Source organism: Pseudorasbora parva, chromosome 8, assembly GCF_024679245.1.
Source record: "Pseudorasbora parva isolate DD20220531a chromosome 8, ASM2467924v1, whole genome shotgun sequence".
NCBI lineage: Eukaryota > Metazoa > Chordata > Actinopteri > Cypriniformes > Gobionidae > Pseudorasbora > Pseudorasbora parva.
Window position 1 is genome coordinate 15,991,185 of NC_090179.1, and position 19,080 is coordinate 16,010,264.

The window sequence follows — 19,080 nt, forward strand, 5'->3', positions numbered from 1 at the left end:
CTTCGTACATGACTATATTATCCGACGAACAAAGTTGGGCTCGCACGTCCGAATGTAAGGAAGTGTGTGTGTTGGTGGAAGTGACGTATATGCCGTAAAGCAGTCGAATTTTGTAGTTCTTTTTGTTCTCGGGTTACTACCCGAAACCCGAAGTTTAAAAGTACGATTAAAAACGATACAGACCCCATCAAGCTTTGGCAGACGTGTCATTCAACCTATTGTAAGTCGATTTATCATCACAAGAGTCTTAAAAAATATATTATGAAGGTTGAAAAGTTACCAAGTGCTGCTTTAAATATTACTTATATATTAACAAAAAAAAAGAGAAAATAGAGATCATGGCGAGCGAAAATAAGCAGTTTAAGAGGTGTGTTCATCCCTGCCCACGCTACATCACGGGTGGGGATACACACGCTCTTTGTAATCCAGTACCTGTCCTGTAGACCCGTTCGCAATTTGGTGTTGGGGGAATTTCTCACTTGAACTGAGTAAGTGGGTCCCTAGACATGAAAAATCACAGGTGCTCGTCCGCCATAGTGCCACGAATTACATAGTGGTCAAATCAAATATGGCCGCCGATGGATGATGATGAAAATCCAACATATTTGTTCCTGAATGTTTATACACATGTAATATCTCCATTTAGACTTCCTATTATATGTGGAATTAATTTCTGATATTGTTATGACCATAATGGGTGAATTTTGACCTTTAACAGGCATGGTCAAGGTAATTTTCCTATTCAGAAGACCTTGGCCATAACTTAGGAATAAAAGCCAAAGTTTAATTCTACTAAATCTGACACTTAACATTCATTGCTAATTTTTTTAACATTAAGGATCATCTTGTCATTGAAATATTAAGGTCAATATATTTTTTTATAAAAAAATATTTTTTCTTTATAGTCACTTATTATTGTTTCCCTCAATTATTTGTTTTAATTATAACAAGACATGAAGAGAAGAAATGTAACAATTATAAACATCCCCTTTGAAGTTTTAGTTTAATTGGGTGTTAGTACAATGATATAAAATAAAACAATTGGGTGCAAATAAAACTATGTCGCAATAGCCTGACAAGATGTTGGGCCTGGGAACTTCCCATTGGCAGGGCTCGATCTGAGAGGCGGGATAAACGGTTGTCTTTCAAATTCACTCTGCACGCAATAGGATAGAGCTACAACCAACCAGAGCAATGAAGAAGGTGAAGTGGAACTAGTTGACAGATTAAACTTTCGCTGTATCCGGTCGGCAAAACTCCAAACACATCTTCCTTTCTTAAGAATGATTTCAGTACCATTCTTTTCTCAAAGAAAAGCTTAACTCGGAGTCTTCCAGAGTCGTGGCCAAAGCCAATTCGAAAGACCGCTGTTTGCCAGCTTCTTTGTTTACATGTAGCACGCGGAACCTCTGCAACTCTTCGCCGTCATTATATTAAGCCCGCCCACTGACTCTATACACAATGTGATTGGCCTGACCAGAGTTTGGTTTTTACAGCTCACAATTCAACAAAGAGTTGCTAGACTACCCTGGCTGCAGCTGCCGCTAGGGTGTGTCTAGATTTCTAAGCTAATGAAGCAATAAAACTGATACAAATTACATCATATCAAATTAACTAAAAGTGCACCATATAGTCTGATTTCTCTCAAAGTATACTGTATGTGTTCATGCATGTTAGTGGGATGGGTTTTTACAGGATGATTTTTCCATGGCAGAATATGGTGCATGAAACTTCATTAGCACAACAGCCACATCGGCGATTATCACACTTGCCTGCACACTTACTTACTGTGAGCAGACTTGTGGCCCTTACGAAAGGAAAATATATTTACCAATATATTACTTGAAATATATTTTAATATATTGTAAATATATGGAATAATATATTGATGGTATTATAAAATATATTATATATTCATGTAATATATTGCAAAATATACAAATGATTGCCGCTTTCAATATATTGCAATATATTGAAAGATATAAATATTAATTCCCATATATGTGAATATATTGCCTAATGTATTGCATGAAATTTTCCTATATACTGCAATATATTTTTGTTTTCGTAAGGGGGTATGGGCTTCAGACATTTTGATGGCAGGGGTGTGCCAAAGTTGTAAGCAAGTGGCATATCATATGAACCAGAAAAGCCCCTCGTTGGATGTGGCCTCTGATCCCACTACTTGTGGAAGGGAGAGCATCAATTCCAGAACTTCCACTGGTGTAGATTTCTATCCTGAAATCATCAAATGTCTTAGCTGCATCTTGCTCTGTCAAGGTGTCTGCCTCTTCAAAGTTGGCTAAGTATTGCACTGGGTCAGAAGCCATAGCAGCATGTTGAGTCCCCACGTTGCTCATACAGTCATCTCCAGTCAGAATATGTCCTTTATCACTGTCTTTGACATCAAGTTGATAGAATGCTCACTGTTGATCAATTGGTGCGATGCTCAATAGTGAGATGAAGTGAGAAGTATCTTTTGATACTCCTGGTAAAATACAAGAAAAGTTAAATCTTGTCCTCTTATTTTTTGTGAACTCATACTGTGTATTGTGTATACAATACTAGACAAAGGGCAGACTATAAATTTAGTTAGTTCGCATGTACATGTCTTTTGAGATTCTTCAGAATATGAAAATGACTATGACTGTTTGATGCATGTCATGAAATGATGAAATGCTGTTTAATGCATACTGAGCTTTTGACACTGTTAAAGACTTGGATTCCCATCCTAAACATAGACAAAGTTTCAAAAACTAATGTTGGACGTTTGATGGAGTATTTCTGTGTCAAAAATACTCCTTCCGGTTTCTCACAAGTTTCAGAGAGTTTTTTCCGAGTATGGTCCGCTTGACATTAATGGAGCGGAAGGTCCTTGTATGGGCCGTACGGGCTCTTCTCCCGGAAGGGTGCGCGCGTGTGACTAGAGCGAGAGAGGAAATGCACGCCCATAAACACTCCGCCCCACGCTCCACTTTATTCCTATGGGTGACGTCAAGCGACTTCAACGCTTCAGCACAGCATTCCGGGAAGGCAGCGCTGCATTTGAACCGTTTTGAACGCAGAAATGACGTGAAGCTTCACAACATCGCTTTAGTCGCGTCGCAAAAGTGGATCTCCATCGTTCACTGCTGTCAGGACTTTACCAAATCATACCAAAGAAGTGTGTTTTTGACGGAGCGGTCCCAGCGATAAAGGTTCGGTCCTGCTTTGGAAGCAGCCGGTGAGTAAAACTGCTTCAAATGTCTGTGCTGTTGGCTATCGTCGCCTGAGTAAACATCATAGACCGTAAAAAAATATGGACGACTCGACATAATCCGTTTCCGCTTGGTAAGCTTTTAGGCGGCCTGCACGGCGCGGACATCTTGGGACCGAGTCTGCGCAGTAGCGATTTCGGGACTGGAGTTGCGCAGTAGAGCGCAGGAAGTAGAGGAGGAAGTATGGCTGCGATATCAAAAGCCCGCCCACACTCTCGCAGATGCAGAACAATTAATTACATTGGTGTGAAATAAACAGTTATGGAAATGTAGAAATTAAAGCTAAAGCTCTAATCTGCTCCCAAACATTTCGAAAAAAGTCCGTTAGTGCCTCAGTGACAACTTCACTCAGAGAAGCCGTCAGTCTCAGCTGTCAATCATGACGTCACACCCCCTGTTTTCATAGCATCAAATAACTAACTCAAACTAAACTTATTTTAAAAATGAACACCTGAAATGAAATCATCGTGATGATAACTGCCTTCAGTGACACAAACTAACTTTGGGGAAAAAATATTTGAAGTGTAATTTTATTCTTTAGTTTGCCTTGCGTCCATTAGAAAACACAGAGGGGCGGCTATACTGGGACCGGTCACCGGGGGGCGATCGAGGTGCGAAAGCTTCAGAAAGCTTCATGTTGTTCTATGTATAACGTTACACTAGTCTGACGTGCAAAACCATTTTGCTTGCTACTGCTAAGGTTTAGTCACATACAATAGTCCATAAACCGAATCATGTCCTCATAAACTGCGAGTAAAGACACACAAATGTTGACAGGACACTAAATACAGTACATACCACAGAGACGGACGTCCTGCTGTTGCTTTTTCTTCTGTTCAATTTATTTCAGCCTCCGGATGATTCTGGATCATTATCTGTATTAGCTGAGATCGATAGCGATGGGGTTTCTCCACGCTTGAGGACGTCACCGCTTTGTGCGCTCGTCATTCTTTAGCTCCGCCCACACGATACGCCCCAGGAGCTCGGTTTTTTCCAGAAAGACCCGGTACAGCCTATATTTCTTTTATAAATATAATAAAACTAAAGACTTTTCAGAGATATGAAGGATGCAATACTACTCTATAGGTACTCAAGATTGACATGAGATTGACTGAAACTGAGTGTCCCCACCCCCTTAATAAATACTAGATTGAGTTTAAATTTATAATATATCTTTACTCAGGAAACAACAAAGTGAGGCTAAAACACTCCTTTGTGTATCAGGCTATCATAGAGTTGAATAAATCACTTTAAGTAGAAATCCATAGTATTGTGAAGGTGGATCAAAGGGTTACTTAGGTGATTTAGCATTAAGCTTTGTATTTAAACTGGGTCATTAAGGCACGGTAATTCAAATATACTCCCGATTTTCTGCTGATACCATATTCTAAATCGCTTAAGTAACCCTTTAAGTGTGTGTCAATGTTAAATGTTGGTTGTTGTAAACATAGATACTGTTGTGCCAGAAAAAAGACTTGTCTGACAATCAAGTATTAGGCTATATAATATCATATCTAACAAAAATATGTTCTAAAAGTGTTTTGCTAACGTTCCCATTGAGTTAAAGTATTCCACAAATATAATAAAAATAAATTGTTTGTATCTATTTATTTACACACCAAAATCATGTATTATTAATGTAAAACACACACACACACACACACACACACACACACACACACACACACACACACACACACACACACACACACACACACACACACACACACACAGTTTGTAATTATTAGGCTCCAAATTACATGTATTAGTGATGAGAATAACAATTTAAGAATAGTTCAGAAAAGATGGTAGCAAACTTTGCTTCTTTTTTTTAAAATGTAATAAAACATATAAAATCCATAATACATTTACAGAAAATTAGTAAAAATGCTACGTTGAAAAACACTGTGGCAGCCAGTTATTGTACTTTGAAGTGTGTGTTCCATGTCTGAATGTTTATTTGTTTTACTTTATGTGATTCCTGCCAATTAACCCAATAGTATTTCGACACCCCGGGTTGCCAGTTGGTTAAAAAATGCATATTGGTTGTGCTAATATATAAAATACTCTTTCAACTGATTTAATCAAAGACATTATTTTGAAACCTGATTATGAAAATCTAAGGAATGTGCAGCTGTTTTCTTCATTGTTTGGTCCAATCGCTCATGTTCCTCTTCTCACCAGCAGAGGTCGGCATTCAGCTTCAAAGATTTATAGAACACAAGATATTTATTTATAGCTCGCATGAAGTGAGTTCAGTGACAGTGCTCATGTTAAAATAAATTATTAACTTTAACAATATCTTCCTGCCATAAAATAAAGTAGGCTAAACAATTATGTCAAAGGTTCCTGTTCTACTGCAGTAGTTCTGCGCGGAAATGGGAAAATAAATGTGTAATGAGAGGGTAAAGGTTAAATGCAGTCGACAGGGAGTGTCTTGTTTTATAGCAGGGAAATGTGCCAAAACGCTACATTTCAACACCATTACTAAGTACCTATTTTCTCTGAAAACTGCAGTAAACCAAAGACAGTCTCAAAAAAGCAGTTTGAAATCAGTTGTGTTGGTATGAAAAAAATTGATAGATTTAGCAATATAAGCAGGTGAATGTTTGTATATTATGATATGTTAAACCAAGCCTTGCACACTGATGTTGTTCAAAGTGTGTAAGGATAGGCCTACTGACTGATACTGAAGGCAGCCTGAGATGACAAACGGAACCATTAGCAACACATTATTAGCTGTTTAATAATGAAGTCAAGCCAAAGAGTTTCCGAGTGAGTGGAGACAAAGCTGATTTGTTTCTCCATTCATCACCACATTTTAAAGTGGTGATGTATAGAGAAACCAACTTTCCCTTGAGCTTTTGATATATAAAAGGTCATGGTAATATAAGAATATCCTGTAAGTTTCAGAGCTGAAAACTTCCTTGTTAGTCAGAGAAAAACTTTTATAGACACCAGGCCCAGAAAACGCCTTATCCTGACGCCATCGACTGCCAAAACATGCCTCTACAGATTAATAAGCACGTTTAATTCAGCAGCCTCGCCCACCGACTCATGGAACTGTTCGGATCTAGCCTGGATTCCAGCCGAATTTAGCCCCGCCCACACTATTTTTAGGTCGGCAGTTCACCGACTGATAGGTAGTGGATCACTAGCCAGCAAGAATAAACATGTCGAAGAAGATAGCACGATATTGTGGAAGAACACAGTCGCTGCATATTAGCTTCCTTTGGATCCTAATATTAGGAATGTGTGGTTGAAGTTTATTTTTAATGAAGTTCCAGCTCACGAGGGGAAGACATGAAAGCGTGCTCGCTTCATTTCACTTCAATCGTTTGTAAGTCTCAAGTGCTGGATTTGCAGACATATTGAGATTAAAACAATGCTGTGCTTTCTATATTGGATCCAACAGGAATGGTGCAACACACTTAAAGCTACAGTAGTTAACTTTTGTAAAAATATTTATATTTTTACATATTTTTTAAACCTGTCATTATGTCCTGACAATAGAATATGAGAGATAATCTGTGAAAAAATCAACTGTGATGGGGAGGAGTTGTGGAGGGGGACCTTTCATTCATTCATTCATTTTGATTATGTGTACGTGTCTAACAGAACATACCTTAAGCACTCTGTCACAGACTGGAAAATCTCTTATTTGTTAGTTCATTGCGATTCGGGGGTCAGACTTGGGCATGTATGGGCCAGGGTTTGCAAAGTGTTTTGCCATGTGCAAGGTGCTATGTGTATTTGCAGACAGGTTACCAAAACATAAGCCCGTCGTCAGGCGGTGAATCTCAAATAGTGAAATATTATTCCTTTCTTGAGCTGCGCTGTTCACTCTCTTTACTTGATATTTGAAGGGCGCACACTTCTGTTCACGCTTATATCCACTGATCGATGGGCCAAGTAATACAAAAATAATATTCCAAACAATCACAGGTGGATGATAAATAAATCATTGTGTTTGTTTGATAAAGACGTTTAGGAGCCCTGCGGTCGAGAGAATCATTCCGGTTGCCGCTTTCAAAACAATCCCTCCCTCATGTGAACTGAACTGAGAAGGGGAGCTGATGCAAATCTTATCCAATCCTAGCCGTGGGCGTTAACTTCCAAGTCTTTAGTGCGGCACGCCCATCAAATCCCAGCGTTCAGGAGAGAGCCTTAAAACCAGTGTAGAAAATAGCCTATTACTTATTCATTATGATGTTTCTGAATGTAAAAACCACACAAACGTCATTAGCGTACCTCAGACAACAGTATAAAACAAATTAAAAATCCAGTTCATGACACCTTTAAGTAAGAAGTTGGAAAACTTTTGCAGGGATATACTGTTAACAAACATCCCGATGCCATCCACAGTGCTAAGAGCGACATTTAGATGAATAGGCTTGTTCGACTTCTGAAGTGTCTCACTTGAAGCAGCACATGCCGTTTAGGAACTGTGTCTGACTTGAGACAGCGGCGACACCACGTCACGTCAATACGTATGGTATTAAAGTACAGCAAGAGCAATTAAATGGCGCTTTGATGCCATACACTGATCGATCTACACAGCGGCGATGCACCTCGAACAAGCCTAGTTTCTCCAGAATGGCTGCATGAGCTCTGATGACGAATGGCCAGATTCAACACATTCACCATGTAATGTTGCAATGTTGTATTGTGTTTATTGAATGAAAACTGATATAAAATATAGAACCCACTTAATTGGTATTTAATAATGTTTAACTTTATCCCTGTACAAAAAGACGCTGTATTACCGCAATCAGTACGTAAAGTGTCACATGTCTCTGGAACGTCTGTGTATTTGACATATATTGCACTTTCACTTCAGCTGTGACAAAGTGACACCCCCTGAGCCTCACCTACAGAAAGTGTCAGACAGAGGTGAGAAAACAGCAGTTAAGAGGTACACCAATTCACCGGCTTCAACAGGAGAAAATGTTCAAGACAATTAATCTAATTTTTCCACCAAATACTTGCTACTGCTTAATGCAAAATAAAAGTCTCTCATTACTGTAACATTACAATTATTATAAATAACTGAATTAGTTACATCATGAGACCAATCAGTGTGACATCAAAGTACCATGATAGCCATTGGAGAGCAAACGTCTGACTTATAGGGTCATGAAACTCCCCTGCTGCAGCTGTGTTTCGATTTGAAACCTTCGATTTGAAAAGGCTTCCAAAAAGGGACGTGGTCAATTGTGAAAAGGTGGGATTGGTGGGTATTGTGTGGAAAGAGGGAATGAAAATGTCATTAGGCGCATTAAAATTAGCTAATTTGAAAACTGGCAATGCACAGCACACACACACACACACACAGGTGACATGGATAGCGATACCGACAGCAGCAGTTACAGCGGTTCTGAGACATGTTCTTGCACTGTAAAAAACTTTGGTTGGTTTTTGTTGGTTTAACTTAAAAAAGTAAGTAACCTGGTTGCTTTAAAATTTATTGAAATTAAAAATTTGAGTTGATGCAATTTAGATAGATTAATTAATAGATTAATAAATAGAAACTCAAAATATTTTTGTATCTGAACCACATAAAAAATGTGATAAATCATGAAAATAGCACTATTTGGCATGTTTCACTGCATCATCAGAAATAAAACACACAATTACCCAATATGCTTACAAAATCTTTTAATAATATTTTAATAAAGGTTGTCAAATCTTAAAAAATTGTCATTGTATTAACTCAAAATTGTAATTTCAATTAACTCAAAATTAAGGCAACCAGGTAACTTTTTTCTAAATCATTTTTTACAGTGTGGTTAACATGTTGGCATTGTTTTAACTGAGAGATAAGATGAGGGATGAGTACAGCGAATGAGAGACTTCTGAGATCATAAGTGGCGTGCAGGCAGCAGGAAGTACAGATATCGCTCTGAATGTCATTCAGCTCTTCAAATCAGCATTATTCAGTGAGAAATTAAATGTTATTTTGTATGACAAAATATTTTGCAAACGTGATAAATCTATATTTGTCTAAATATGCACACTGTTTGGCAAGATGAACAATGCGCCAACGTGGTTATGCTGTCATAAGAGAACACGAACCAACCACAAACACATGCTTGCGATGCGATAAAGATGTAGGCTACTCGGCGGGGAGGCCTCACTGTAATCCTCAGGTCACCCAGGCTTATCAGCCAAAGTAGCCCCTTTTCTGGTGGACCAGAAAAGAAACTAATCTGGGTATAAGCGAAGTGGTTCGAGGTTTAATAGTCTCGACCGCGCATTTGAAGCGCAGAACGACATGTGCTGAGTTGCCTTTACAACCCGCGCTATAACTCGGCAGCCAGAATAGAGTCTGGGAATCACGTCACTGCGCGTTGCATTCTGGGCAGTCCCCGCCATGTTTTAGGTCACGCTCAGGAGCGTACAATGATAACAAATACGAATCACAAGAGAAAAACGACTGTATTCGCGTTATTTAAGAAATGCTTGCACTCAGTTGGAATGAATGTACTAATATTTGAATCTCTTGCGTACATGAGCACTCAGTCGTAATGCCAGGAAATTGCACATATTCATCTCATTTCATACAATCAGAAATCATACGGTCGTCTATCGCACCACACACAGGACTACACATTGATTTCTCTTTTGCAGTTTTTTTAAATATAGCCTAACGAAAAGGTCTGCCTCTGATATTTAAAATAATATTGCTTGATCTTAGCCAGTGGGTCATTTGTTTAATCAACATCGCAATTCCATAGCATAACGTGGGATAACATATGAGTATGGCCTGTAATGCAGCTTTGAAATGATTTGAATTGTGAACGCAACTTTAGCCTAAGTTACAGTACTCAACAGTTTTACTGGACTTAAAAGGTGCAAGTACAAGAGTCCTTCTACTAAGAGAAGCAATGAAGAATTTCAGATGTGTTTACATTATTTATGGCGTAACGCATCTGCGGTTCAGAAATCATACATCTGTAATATATCGGTTATGAATATTAAATAAATAAACACAAATTATAAAGACACATTTTGGGTAAGCTGTTTATTTTCATTGAGGTTTACTTTCACCTTCACCTGTTGTTTCCAAGCTGGTAAACTGACAAATTGCGCGTCAATTTCCACTCCGGTCGTGAGTGCGATTATGACAGTTAATGACACAACACGCGTTCACCATTGTAACTGTTTTTAGCTGAATACTTCTACTTTTAGAACTAAAAGCGTCAATTTCCTATACAACACAGTACCGACAGCGGCCTCCGTGACCTAAAGTCCCAAAATGCATTGCGTTGCTTACGTCACGATCCCAGACTCTATAAATCTATATTTGTCCAAATATGCACACTGTTACACTAAGAGCCCGAACACACGGTTTAGTGCATGTCTGTGACCACAAATAAAACGGAGAAGACGTGGCTTTTGATTCTTGTTGAGATTTCATAAAAAATATTGTTCATTACAGATCGGTTGTTTCGCACTCCTGACATAAATTAAGAAATGAATGTGCTTGCAGGTTCGCTGTGCGGTTCCTCAAGTTCAAGCAATGGCTTCCACAGGCGGCGTCCTGGTTACAGCTCGCTCAGCGCCCTTACTTCCTATCAGCACAATGCCTCACTTTCCTCCTTGACTTTTCCACACGCTGCTTCCAAAACTTCCCCACCATGTCTCTACAATAATGATGGAAGACGAATCTGACAGAAGTGACTGTCTCATGCATAATAACCAAATTATATTTTATGCATACTACAGTGCAGTGATTGGATTGAATGAGCTTTATGTCATGAATATATGACGAGAATCACTCAAAGCGGTCGACGTCAGCATGTTCCCACCAGCCCATGCTTAGGCCAAAAGTACACGCTGACGTCAGCTTTTATGACATTGCTCCGACTCAGCTTTTTAAACCCGAAGAGAGAAATCGTTCTGAAAACTGCAAAAAGAATTTTTTTTTACATATGATTAACATTCATGATTACCTTTAGTGTTTTCAATGATGTGCATCCTATACATCTGTTTACATCTCAAAAGTGATTTTGGGTTTCATGGCCCTTTAAGGAAATAAAAAACTGGCTTTTAACTGGCTTGGATACTTGCAATATACTGTAATTTGAGTCTTTTCTGGTGAAGCTAGTGTAAAGACTTTTCAGTGTGGCCAGCAGAGAAAAGTTATATTTTTGTTGACAATGTACAAAACGTGTTTTTAATTGTATATTTATATTTATTTGTATGGCGATGACTTGTGAACCACATTGAAGTTGTGCTTTTTTCCACTTCCTGTTGTAAGATATGAAAACTCAGTGTCAGTGTAACCTCAGCGCTCTTAATAATAAAATATTGAGGCCTAGAAACACTTTAGAGGAACTTCTGTGTGCATCTGCTGTTGTAGACAAAGCCCATCAGTCATGTCAGTCAATTATTTATATGCCAAAAATTGGTTGTATTACCTTAAAAGTAATTCAAAATAAATGGATATCAATCAAAAATAAGATAAACAATACCAGATGCGCGTGCTTCAAAGTATTGATAAGTATGGTTTTAATTACATTTATTTCTCATCTAAAACAAATTTTTACGTTTTGCTGTTTTGAGATTAATTGTTTTGTGCATTATAATACTTTCAATAATTAGTAATTTTACTTAAAGCCTATAGACAAGCTATTTCATATCTCATACCATTGGGTGACATGGTATGAGATAGGCTATCAAATGACCCAATATGATGAAAGGTCAAAATGAGTTCAGTCAACTGTATAATGTTATTGAGCATTGCCAGTGGAAATGTTTACTCCTTTTGCAGTCAAGACCTTAAATTGGACTTTTAAAAATAAACCTAAACCTTGCGTGAGAATTAGGACAAGCGCTGAAGAGGCGGAGAAACCCCTCACCTTTATCTACATCCTTCCTCATAGTCGCTTCATTTCTCGCTGGGTTCCCTCAAAACCACTTTACAATCCACACAGAGGTTAAACTAACAACGACAACTTCGACCAAGTCCTTATGATTTCAAAACATGAATAACTTTACGAACCAGACGAATTCGACATGGACATGCCCTGAGAAAGACCTATTCCTCCAGGCTGAGGACCGGTTCCTGGCGTCGGCTGTCGTGTATGGACTGGTTCTGGCCGTGGGTCTGCCTCTCAACACGGTGTCCCTGTGGATCCTGCTGCGCAGTCACGGGCTTCGGTCACCATGCGCCGTGCTGATGGTGAACCTCGCCGCGTCGGACATGCTCCTCGCGCTCTCCCTGCCGCTGCGCGTCTACTTTTACGCAACGCTCCAGTGGCCGTTTGGAGTGGGCACGTGCACCGCTGCCATCATGTTGTTCCGCGTCAACATCAGGACGAGCGGCGTCTTCATTACTTTAATCAGCGTGGACCGGCTGGTCGCCCTGGTGTTCCCTCTGCGCTCCCGGTCTCTGCGAACCGCCACGTCCGCCTGCAAGTGCTGCGCGGTTGTGTGGATCCTCGTCACCACCCTTAGCATCCCGGAGATTGTGAAACTCCATGGAAGCTTGAATAAGTGTAGCGTCTACACGCCGTGCTTTGAGTTTCAAGACCAGGGCTCTGGAAGCATCGCGCTCCCGCAAGCGTTATTTTTATTATTACTGCTGGTGATCAATATCGTCTGCACGGTCGTGGTCATAGTCGCGCTGAGGAAGCGTCCCAGCGCTGGCGCGGCCAAGGTCAACAACAAAATGAACGTGATACTTATTTTTGCAGTCAACATGTTGGTGTTTACAATATTTTTCCTTCCATTTACTTTACAACTCTTGGCGTACACAGAGAAAGGGGAAGAGGACGATGGCAAAGGCGCAAAGATACGATCGCTAATCTGCCTGGCGAGCGTCAACTGCTGTCTGGACCCTCTCATCTACTATTTCTCCCTGGACTCGTTCTGGCAGGACAAGGGTAAAAAACAAACGGATGTGGGTACGTTTTCTCTCAGCAGGACGATGGAAAGGTCTTTACTAGCTGAAAAAAGTTAGGATAAACAGATACTACGGAGCTCATAAGGGGACACGGGAGGGAAAATATGTGTCAAGGTTTTAGCCTTCCCTCGAGCCACATTTGCATACTCTCGCAACAAATGTATTGTGCTCGCTCGCAAAAGCACTGAAATATGCAACTTCCATCGCAAATGTTTGGCATCAGGAAAGACAATTCTGTGGCCTCAGAAATGTGGTAATTATATCAATAAATATAGGTGCTCAGAACGTATCAGGACACTTTGGGTGTCAAACATAGTGATTAAAAGCTGTTTAATCTTCCAGAACACCTGTGTGAACTTCAGATCTCATTTACACCCAACCATTCTGAGAGGGTTAAACGGCATTTCATATTTTTTGTATTTTTTTTGTTGATATTTTACTTAATTTAAATGTCCAACTAAGTGCAAGCTGTAAATACACAATGTGTGACCCTGCAAAACCAGTCAAAAGTCGGACTGGTATATTTGGTTCTATAGCCAACAATACATTGTATGGGTCAAAAATACATTTTTTATGTAAAAAACGGCAGGATATTAGGTAAAGATCATGTTCCATGAAGATATTTAGTTAATTTTCTACTGTAAATCTATGTAAAAAAAAAAACATATTCAAGATTTTTAAATAGTTGTATCTCAGCCAAATGTTGTCCTATTGTAACAAACCATGCATTAATGCTATATATATATATATATATATATATATATATATATATATATATATATATATATATATATATATATATATATATATATATATATATATATATATATATATTCCATTAATGTGTGGTGGTGGTCACATATGCTATTGGATCTGTTTGGTTATAGTATCATATATTTATCTTTATCTAAGGTGTAGATACTTGCTGTACTTTAATTGTAGTCTTGAGGCTCATGTAAAGACTTGTCAGTATCACATATGTGGCGTTCAGAATATATTTTATGTTTTTAATTGCATATTTATATTTATTTGTATGTCGATAACTAGTGAACCACATTGAAGCTGTGCTTTTTTCCACTTCCTGTTGTAAGATATGACAACTCAGTGTCAGTGTAACCTCAGCGCTCTTAATAATAAAATATTGAGGCCTAGAAACACTTTAGAGGAACTTCTGTGTGCATCTGCTGTTGACAAAGTACGTCAGTCACAACCTTAAAAACGTTTTATCTGGTTCCATCTAAATTCAGTACAGTGAAGTCTGAGGTCAGGTGCGGAGCTGCAGATGATCAGACTCAAACCTAATTTGCTATAATTAATATAAAGGTGATTTTAAAGAACTTCTTAGATTTTGTTTTATGTCTAGAATAATTATGTGAACATATATAAACCACAAATTTAAAATCAACATGAACCTGATGTTTCAGGGAGTTCTCAATGAAGTCTTTTACTGTGTGAACTAATTGTTGTCATATTATATTAAAAGGAAGTTTATATTAATACCCCTGCTGAAATACATATATGGTTCGGTGTTTTTGATTAAAATACATTTTCTATAAGCGTAACCAGTGGTCTTGCAAGTGTCATATTTTCATGTTGAATAGTTTCCTGTTTTCTCCCCTTGTGCCAAATAACTCAATACACTTACACAGTATAGATTTCTATTTAGATGTCTGCAAAAAATAGAGCAGTTAATGAATATTAAACAATTTTAACCCGTTTTGGACTAATGCAAAATAGTGTTTTTGTTGTCTTATAGCTGCACAAAACGAACAATCTATAACCTAATCCTAATAAACCCACTTGGTGAAAGTCTCAAGCATGACTTAACTGTTAAGAATGTGTTCTATAAACTGTGTTTAGACTGTGTAAACTCACACAGCTTATGCATAAAGCAGCAGGATTGGTATGCTGTATTTTGAAGTGGTCCTTTGCACTTTAGCTATCAACCTTTTTTCTTCACCCCAATGATGCTTTGCGCGATTTTTAGAAGTATCTTCACTAAACTGTCATCAGCGAAAGGTTCGCTCTTATGAGCACCAATAAGCTTTTTAGACAACTGGGTATATGAGAGGCATTATTTTACACTATTCTACTGGTTGAAGCATCAAACATTAAAGCCACAATATGTAGTTTTTCGTATGGCTTTATATATGTATTATACCGCAGACGATTATTATTCCGCTTCTTCCGCTCATGTGTATGTGGGGTGAAGTGCTGTTTTATCATTTTAGATACATTTAATTGTGCAAGTTATGTTATAATGCTACTCTGTGCGTTTCTCGGCAGCTGCTATGAGACACTTGTTGCACATTGCAGTAAGACAGATCAATATTAGCCATGGTAAAACATGGTACTTGCAACAAGGTAAAAGAAAACAATATTTAAACCATAAGTCAAACTGGTTTGAGCTATACAACAATTTGGTTTCTGTCAATGAATTTAAGCAGTTGCTCACCTGTCTAATAATATGCATCTTTGGTGCTTCCATGGTTTCTACTAAATAAAAAATAAACAACCGAGGGTAACGCTGGTATGATGTCATTAATAGGCGACGCATATCTTATTTCTCTGGATTTAAACATTCTTGGAAACATTTGGGCTATTGTAAGTAAACAAGACATTGTTCTAGTGTTTTTTTTTTGGATATTTTAGTCCAAAAATCTTACATATTGTGCCTTTAAAATGACATTTAAAACTGTTAAAGCATTAACAAAGTACTTTCATCAGACCATAAATAACTGCAAAAGCTCAATTCTTTTAGCAGCAATATTACTGCAATACATGTCAACATTATGAAGCAGGTTGGGGAATTGAAATCATACGTTTTTATTATAGTCTTTTTGAGTGGAAATTCCCAAAACCAGAAGTGCATCCCATAATTCAAAACCCAGTTGACTCGTCAGGAAAAAGGTGGATGCAACAACTTCTTATTCTTTTGTCCTACAGGTTTTTGTCAGTAATATATAGAGTTTACTCACATTAAAACAATTTTACATGATTCTGTTATTTACCTCATATTATTCCAAACCTGTTAGGCCTACTGTTTGAAGAATTAGCTCTTTTCTTCAGTGATTCTGCCCATTATCATCAGGTGTTCATCACTAATGGTCAATCATCACTTATCAAAAACTGCTGAAATCACGTGACATTGGCGATCCGAATCATTGATTGATCTGCTGATTCATGACTGTTTGAATCTTTATTTCAGGCTTGAAAACAAACGCGGAAGAGAAGACAATGCTGAATAAAGTCGTAGTTTTTGTTATTTTTGGACTAAAATGTATTTTCGATGCGTCAAGAGATTCTAATTAATTTTGATGATGTTTTTATTCCCTTTCTGGACATGGACAGTATAGTGTGCATTCACTTGCAAACGCTCTCGGACTAAATATAAAATATCTTAAACTGTGTTCTGAAGATGAACGGAGGTCTTACGGGTGTGGATCAACATTAGGGTGAGTCATTAATGACATCAATTTCATTTTTGGGTGAACTAACCCTTTAAGTTTTGACATCTGCCATTTTAAAAGGCGTAGCATGTAATATTGATAGCTAGTGGATGAAATGGGCACTGCAGTCCAAATTCTAAATACTGGAGAGAGTTGTTTTCCTGCCCCCTCCTCCTCAGACTCAGTGTTTACGTGGGATGCCAGAATGAGGACTCAACTGGAGCGCACGCAATTGACAATGGAAGGCAATGAACCTTAAATTTTAAGTTGATGAGTTGATTTTTTTGTTTTTAATATGTCTCTGGATATAGAGCTCATAATACAAACGTATTATGGTATTTTGATGCTTTAGTACAGTCAAAAAAAAATTACATACAGCTCCTTTGAATGCTTGAGCTCTTGATGGAGCAAGATGGATTATAATTGGCTGTAATTCGTTTTTTTCTTTTCTTTTTATTCATCAGCTTGACAAAACGTTCTGAAAGCGAAAGAGAACAAAATCATGTATCTGTGCCATTATCATTATGTGAACTCTGCTAGTTCCTGTGTTTTGCTGAATTATGACCCCCGCCAGATTATTACCCCCCTGAGTCTCCAGTATAGGCAGGTTTAGGTCAAATACTTTAGATATACAAAGACGGTGCACTTGTAATAATCTGAATAAGAGAAAGTGCAAAGTGCAATATGGCAAAAATAATGCTGCGTTCCAGATGAGGTTGGACATGGGAATATCCCAAATTAAATGTTCCAGTCAATCACGTGTTGACCACATAAGATCGACATGACACAATGAGAGCATACCGTTTTAAAAAAAAAAACATATTAAAAATAACATAAAATCGCTTTGAAAACAGTTGATGAAAAGCAAAATCAAATGTAACATTACATGAACTTACTGTCTAATGTTAAAGTTTGTTTTTACGTTCATATTCATTGGAAGCAGGATGTGCCAAATAATGCATCTCATTGAGGTTGAGGTTGATTGCTGTACCTTGAGTTCACACGGCGAATGTCCTACTTTGAGTGCTGTTCTAGTCATTATTTCCTAGGAGGAAGTGGGAAAAAACACAATTGAATCGAATGCAGCGTAAGTACCTAAATTAATCTAAATGGAAGAGCCAATCGTCGATTGATAAAGTCACTGCAGCTGCTATTAGAAGCTCATGCACATTGGCTGGTCCATCATGAAAAAGCTTTTTTTTTTTTTTTTAGCTATTTGAGCTGAAGAAACCATATTTATGAGACAGTTGTTGTTAGATTTCATTGGGGATTTCAAATATGAAAATTAATCTCAAGTTTGTGAACAGCTTTGGAGAATTTTGTTTCCCTATTCAAAGCAATAGGAGCTCCACTTGCATGACTAAAAAAGTTGCCAAGATCACGTGATCAGCCAAGATACATGAACGTTACATCTGCTATTATCACGCTTTTCAAATGTCTCCTGTTACCACTTGCGTTCAGATTATGACTTCTGCCTTTCCCCCCCCGTCACTTTCACATTCGGTGCACAAACACTATCAAATTTGAATGAACAAACCCATTTGAGTGAATGCATATAATATAATTTAGTATATGTATTTATTATGTATATAACATGTAACATTTAGTTATCGTCCTGGGTGTGAATGCATTTCAAAGAAAGTTTTTCTCAATCTTTTCCACTGGCCGAACAGTATTTTTAATTGCTTTATGTTTTTAATGAAAACAGATAGGCCTTATTGTGCATCATTGAATCATATTATAATTCATATAATTTAATTGAATCTAAATGTGTATATCAGATTATTTAATTAAACAGCTATTGTGAACATGCACTGTATTTATGATGAGGACTCATAATGAGGATTTAAAGTGGTTTTCCTTCCGATCCGCCGTCGGTCCCTCAGCTCACCATCAGTGTCGCCAAACTGTTCACTCCAAAATGTTCGTACGCATGGGTCATATTTTGCATACAGGAGTGCACATTTTCTCATGAAGTTTGTTTTTTATAAATCACAACTATTGCGTTGGTAGTGACGTATGCCTCTTTCAGGGCCTGTTTTGTGCGTGCGCAATAGTTTAAATGAGGCCCCAAGTGTAAATGGGAATGTGGCTCTCTCATTTACATGTGATCCGATTTACCAAAAGCACCTTAATACCAGGTGAGACCCCCTAGTGAACTGACTCAGTTCCAGAATCAACTCACTGACTCAATTTTCCAGTTGCAGTGTTTCTCAAGTTAACAGTGAATAACTGATTTAAAGGGTTGATTCACCCAAAAATGAAATTGATGTCATTATGACTCACCCTAATGTCGTTCCACACCCGTAAGACCTCCGTTCATCTTCAGAACACAGTTCAAGATATTTTATATTTAGTCAGAGAGCGTATCTAAGTGTATGCACACTATACTGTCCATGTCCAGAAAGGGAATAAAAACATCATCAAAGTAGTCCCAAAGTAGTATGGACACTTGGATACACTC

General features: G+C 38.1%; 1 protein-coding gene across 1 annotated transcript; it reads left to right on the forward strand.

Annotated features, from left to right (window-relative positions):
- The first annotated feature begins 12,129 nt into the window (after window positions 1-12,129).
- On the forward strand, window positions 12,130-13,913 carry lpar5b (lysophosphatidic acid receptor 5b). Its single transcript, XM_067451612.1, has one exon. It carries the CDS (start codon window positions 12,247-12,249, stop codon window positions 13,222-13,224), a length of 978 nt encoding a protein of 325 aa, XP_067307713.1. The 5' UTR covers window positions 12,130-12,246; the 3' UTR covers window positions 13,225-13,913.
- The last annotated feature ends 5,167 nt before the right edge of the window (window positions 13,914-19,080 follow it).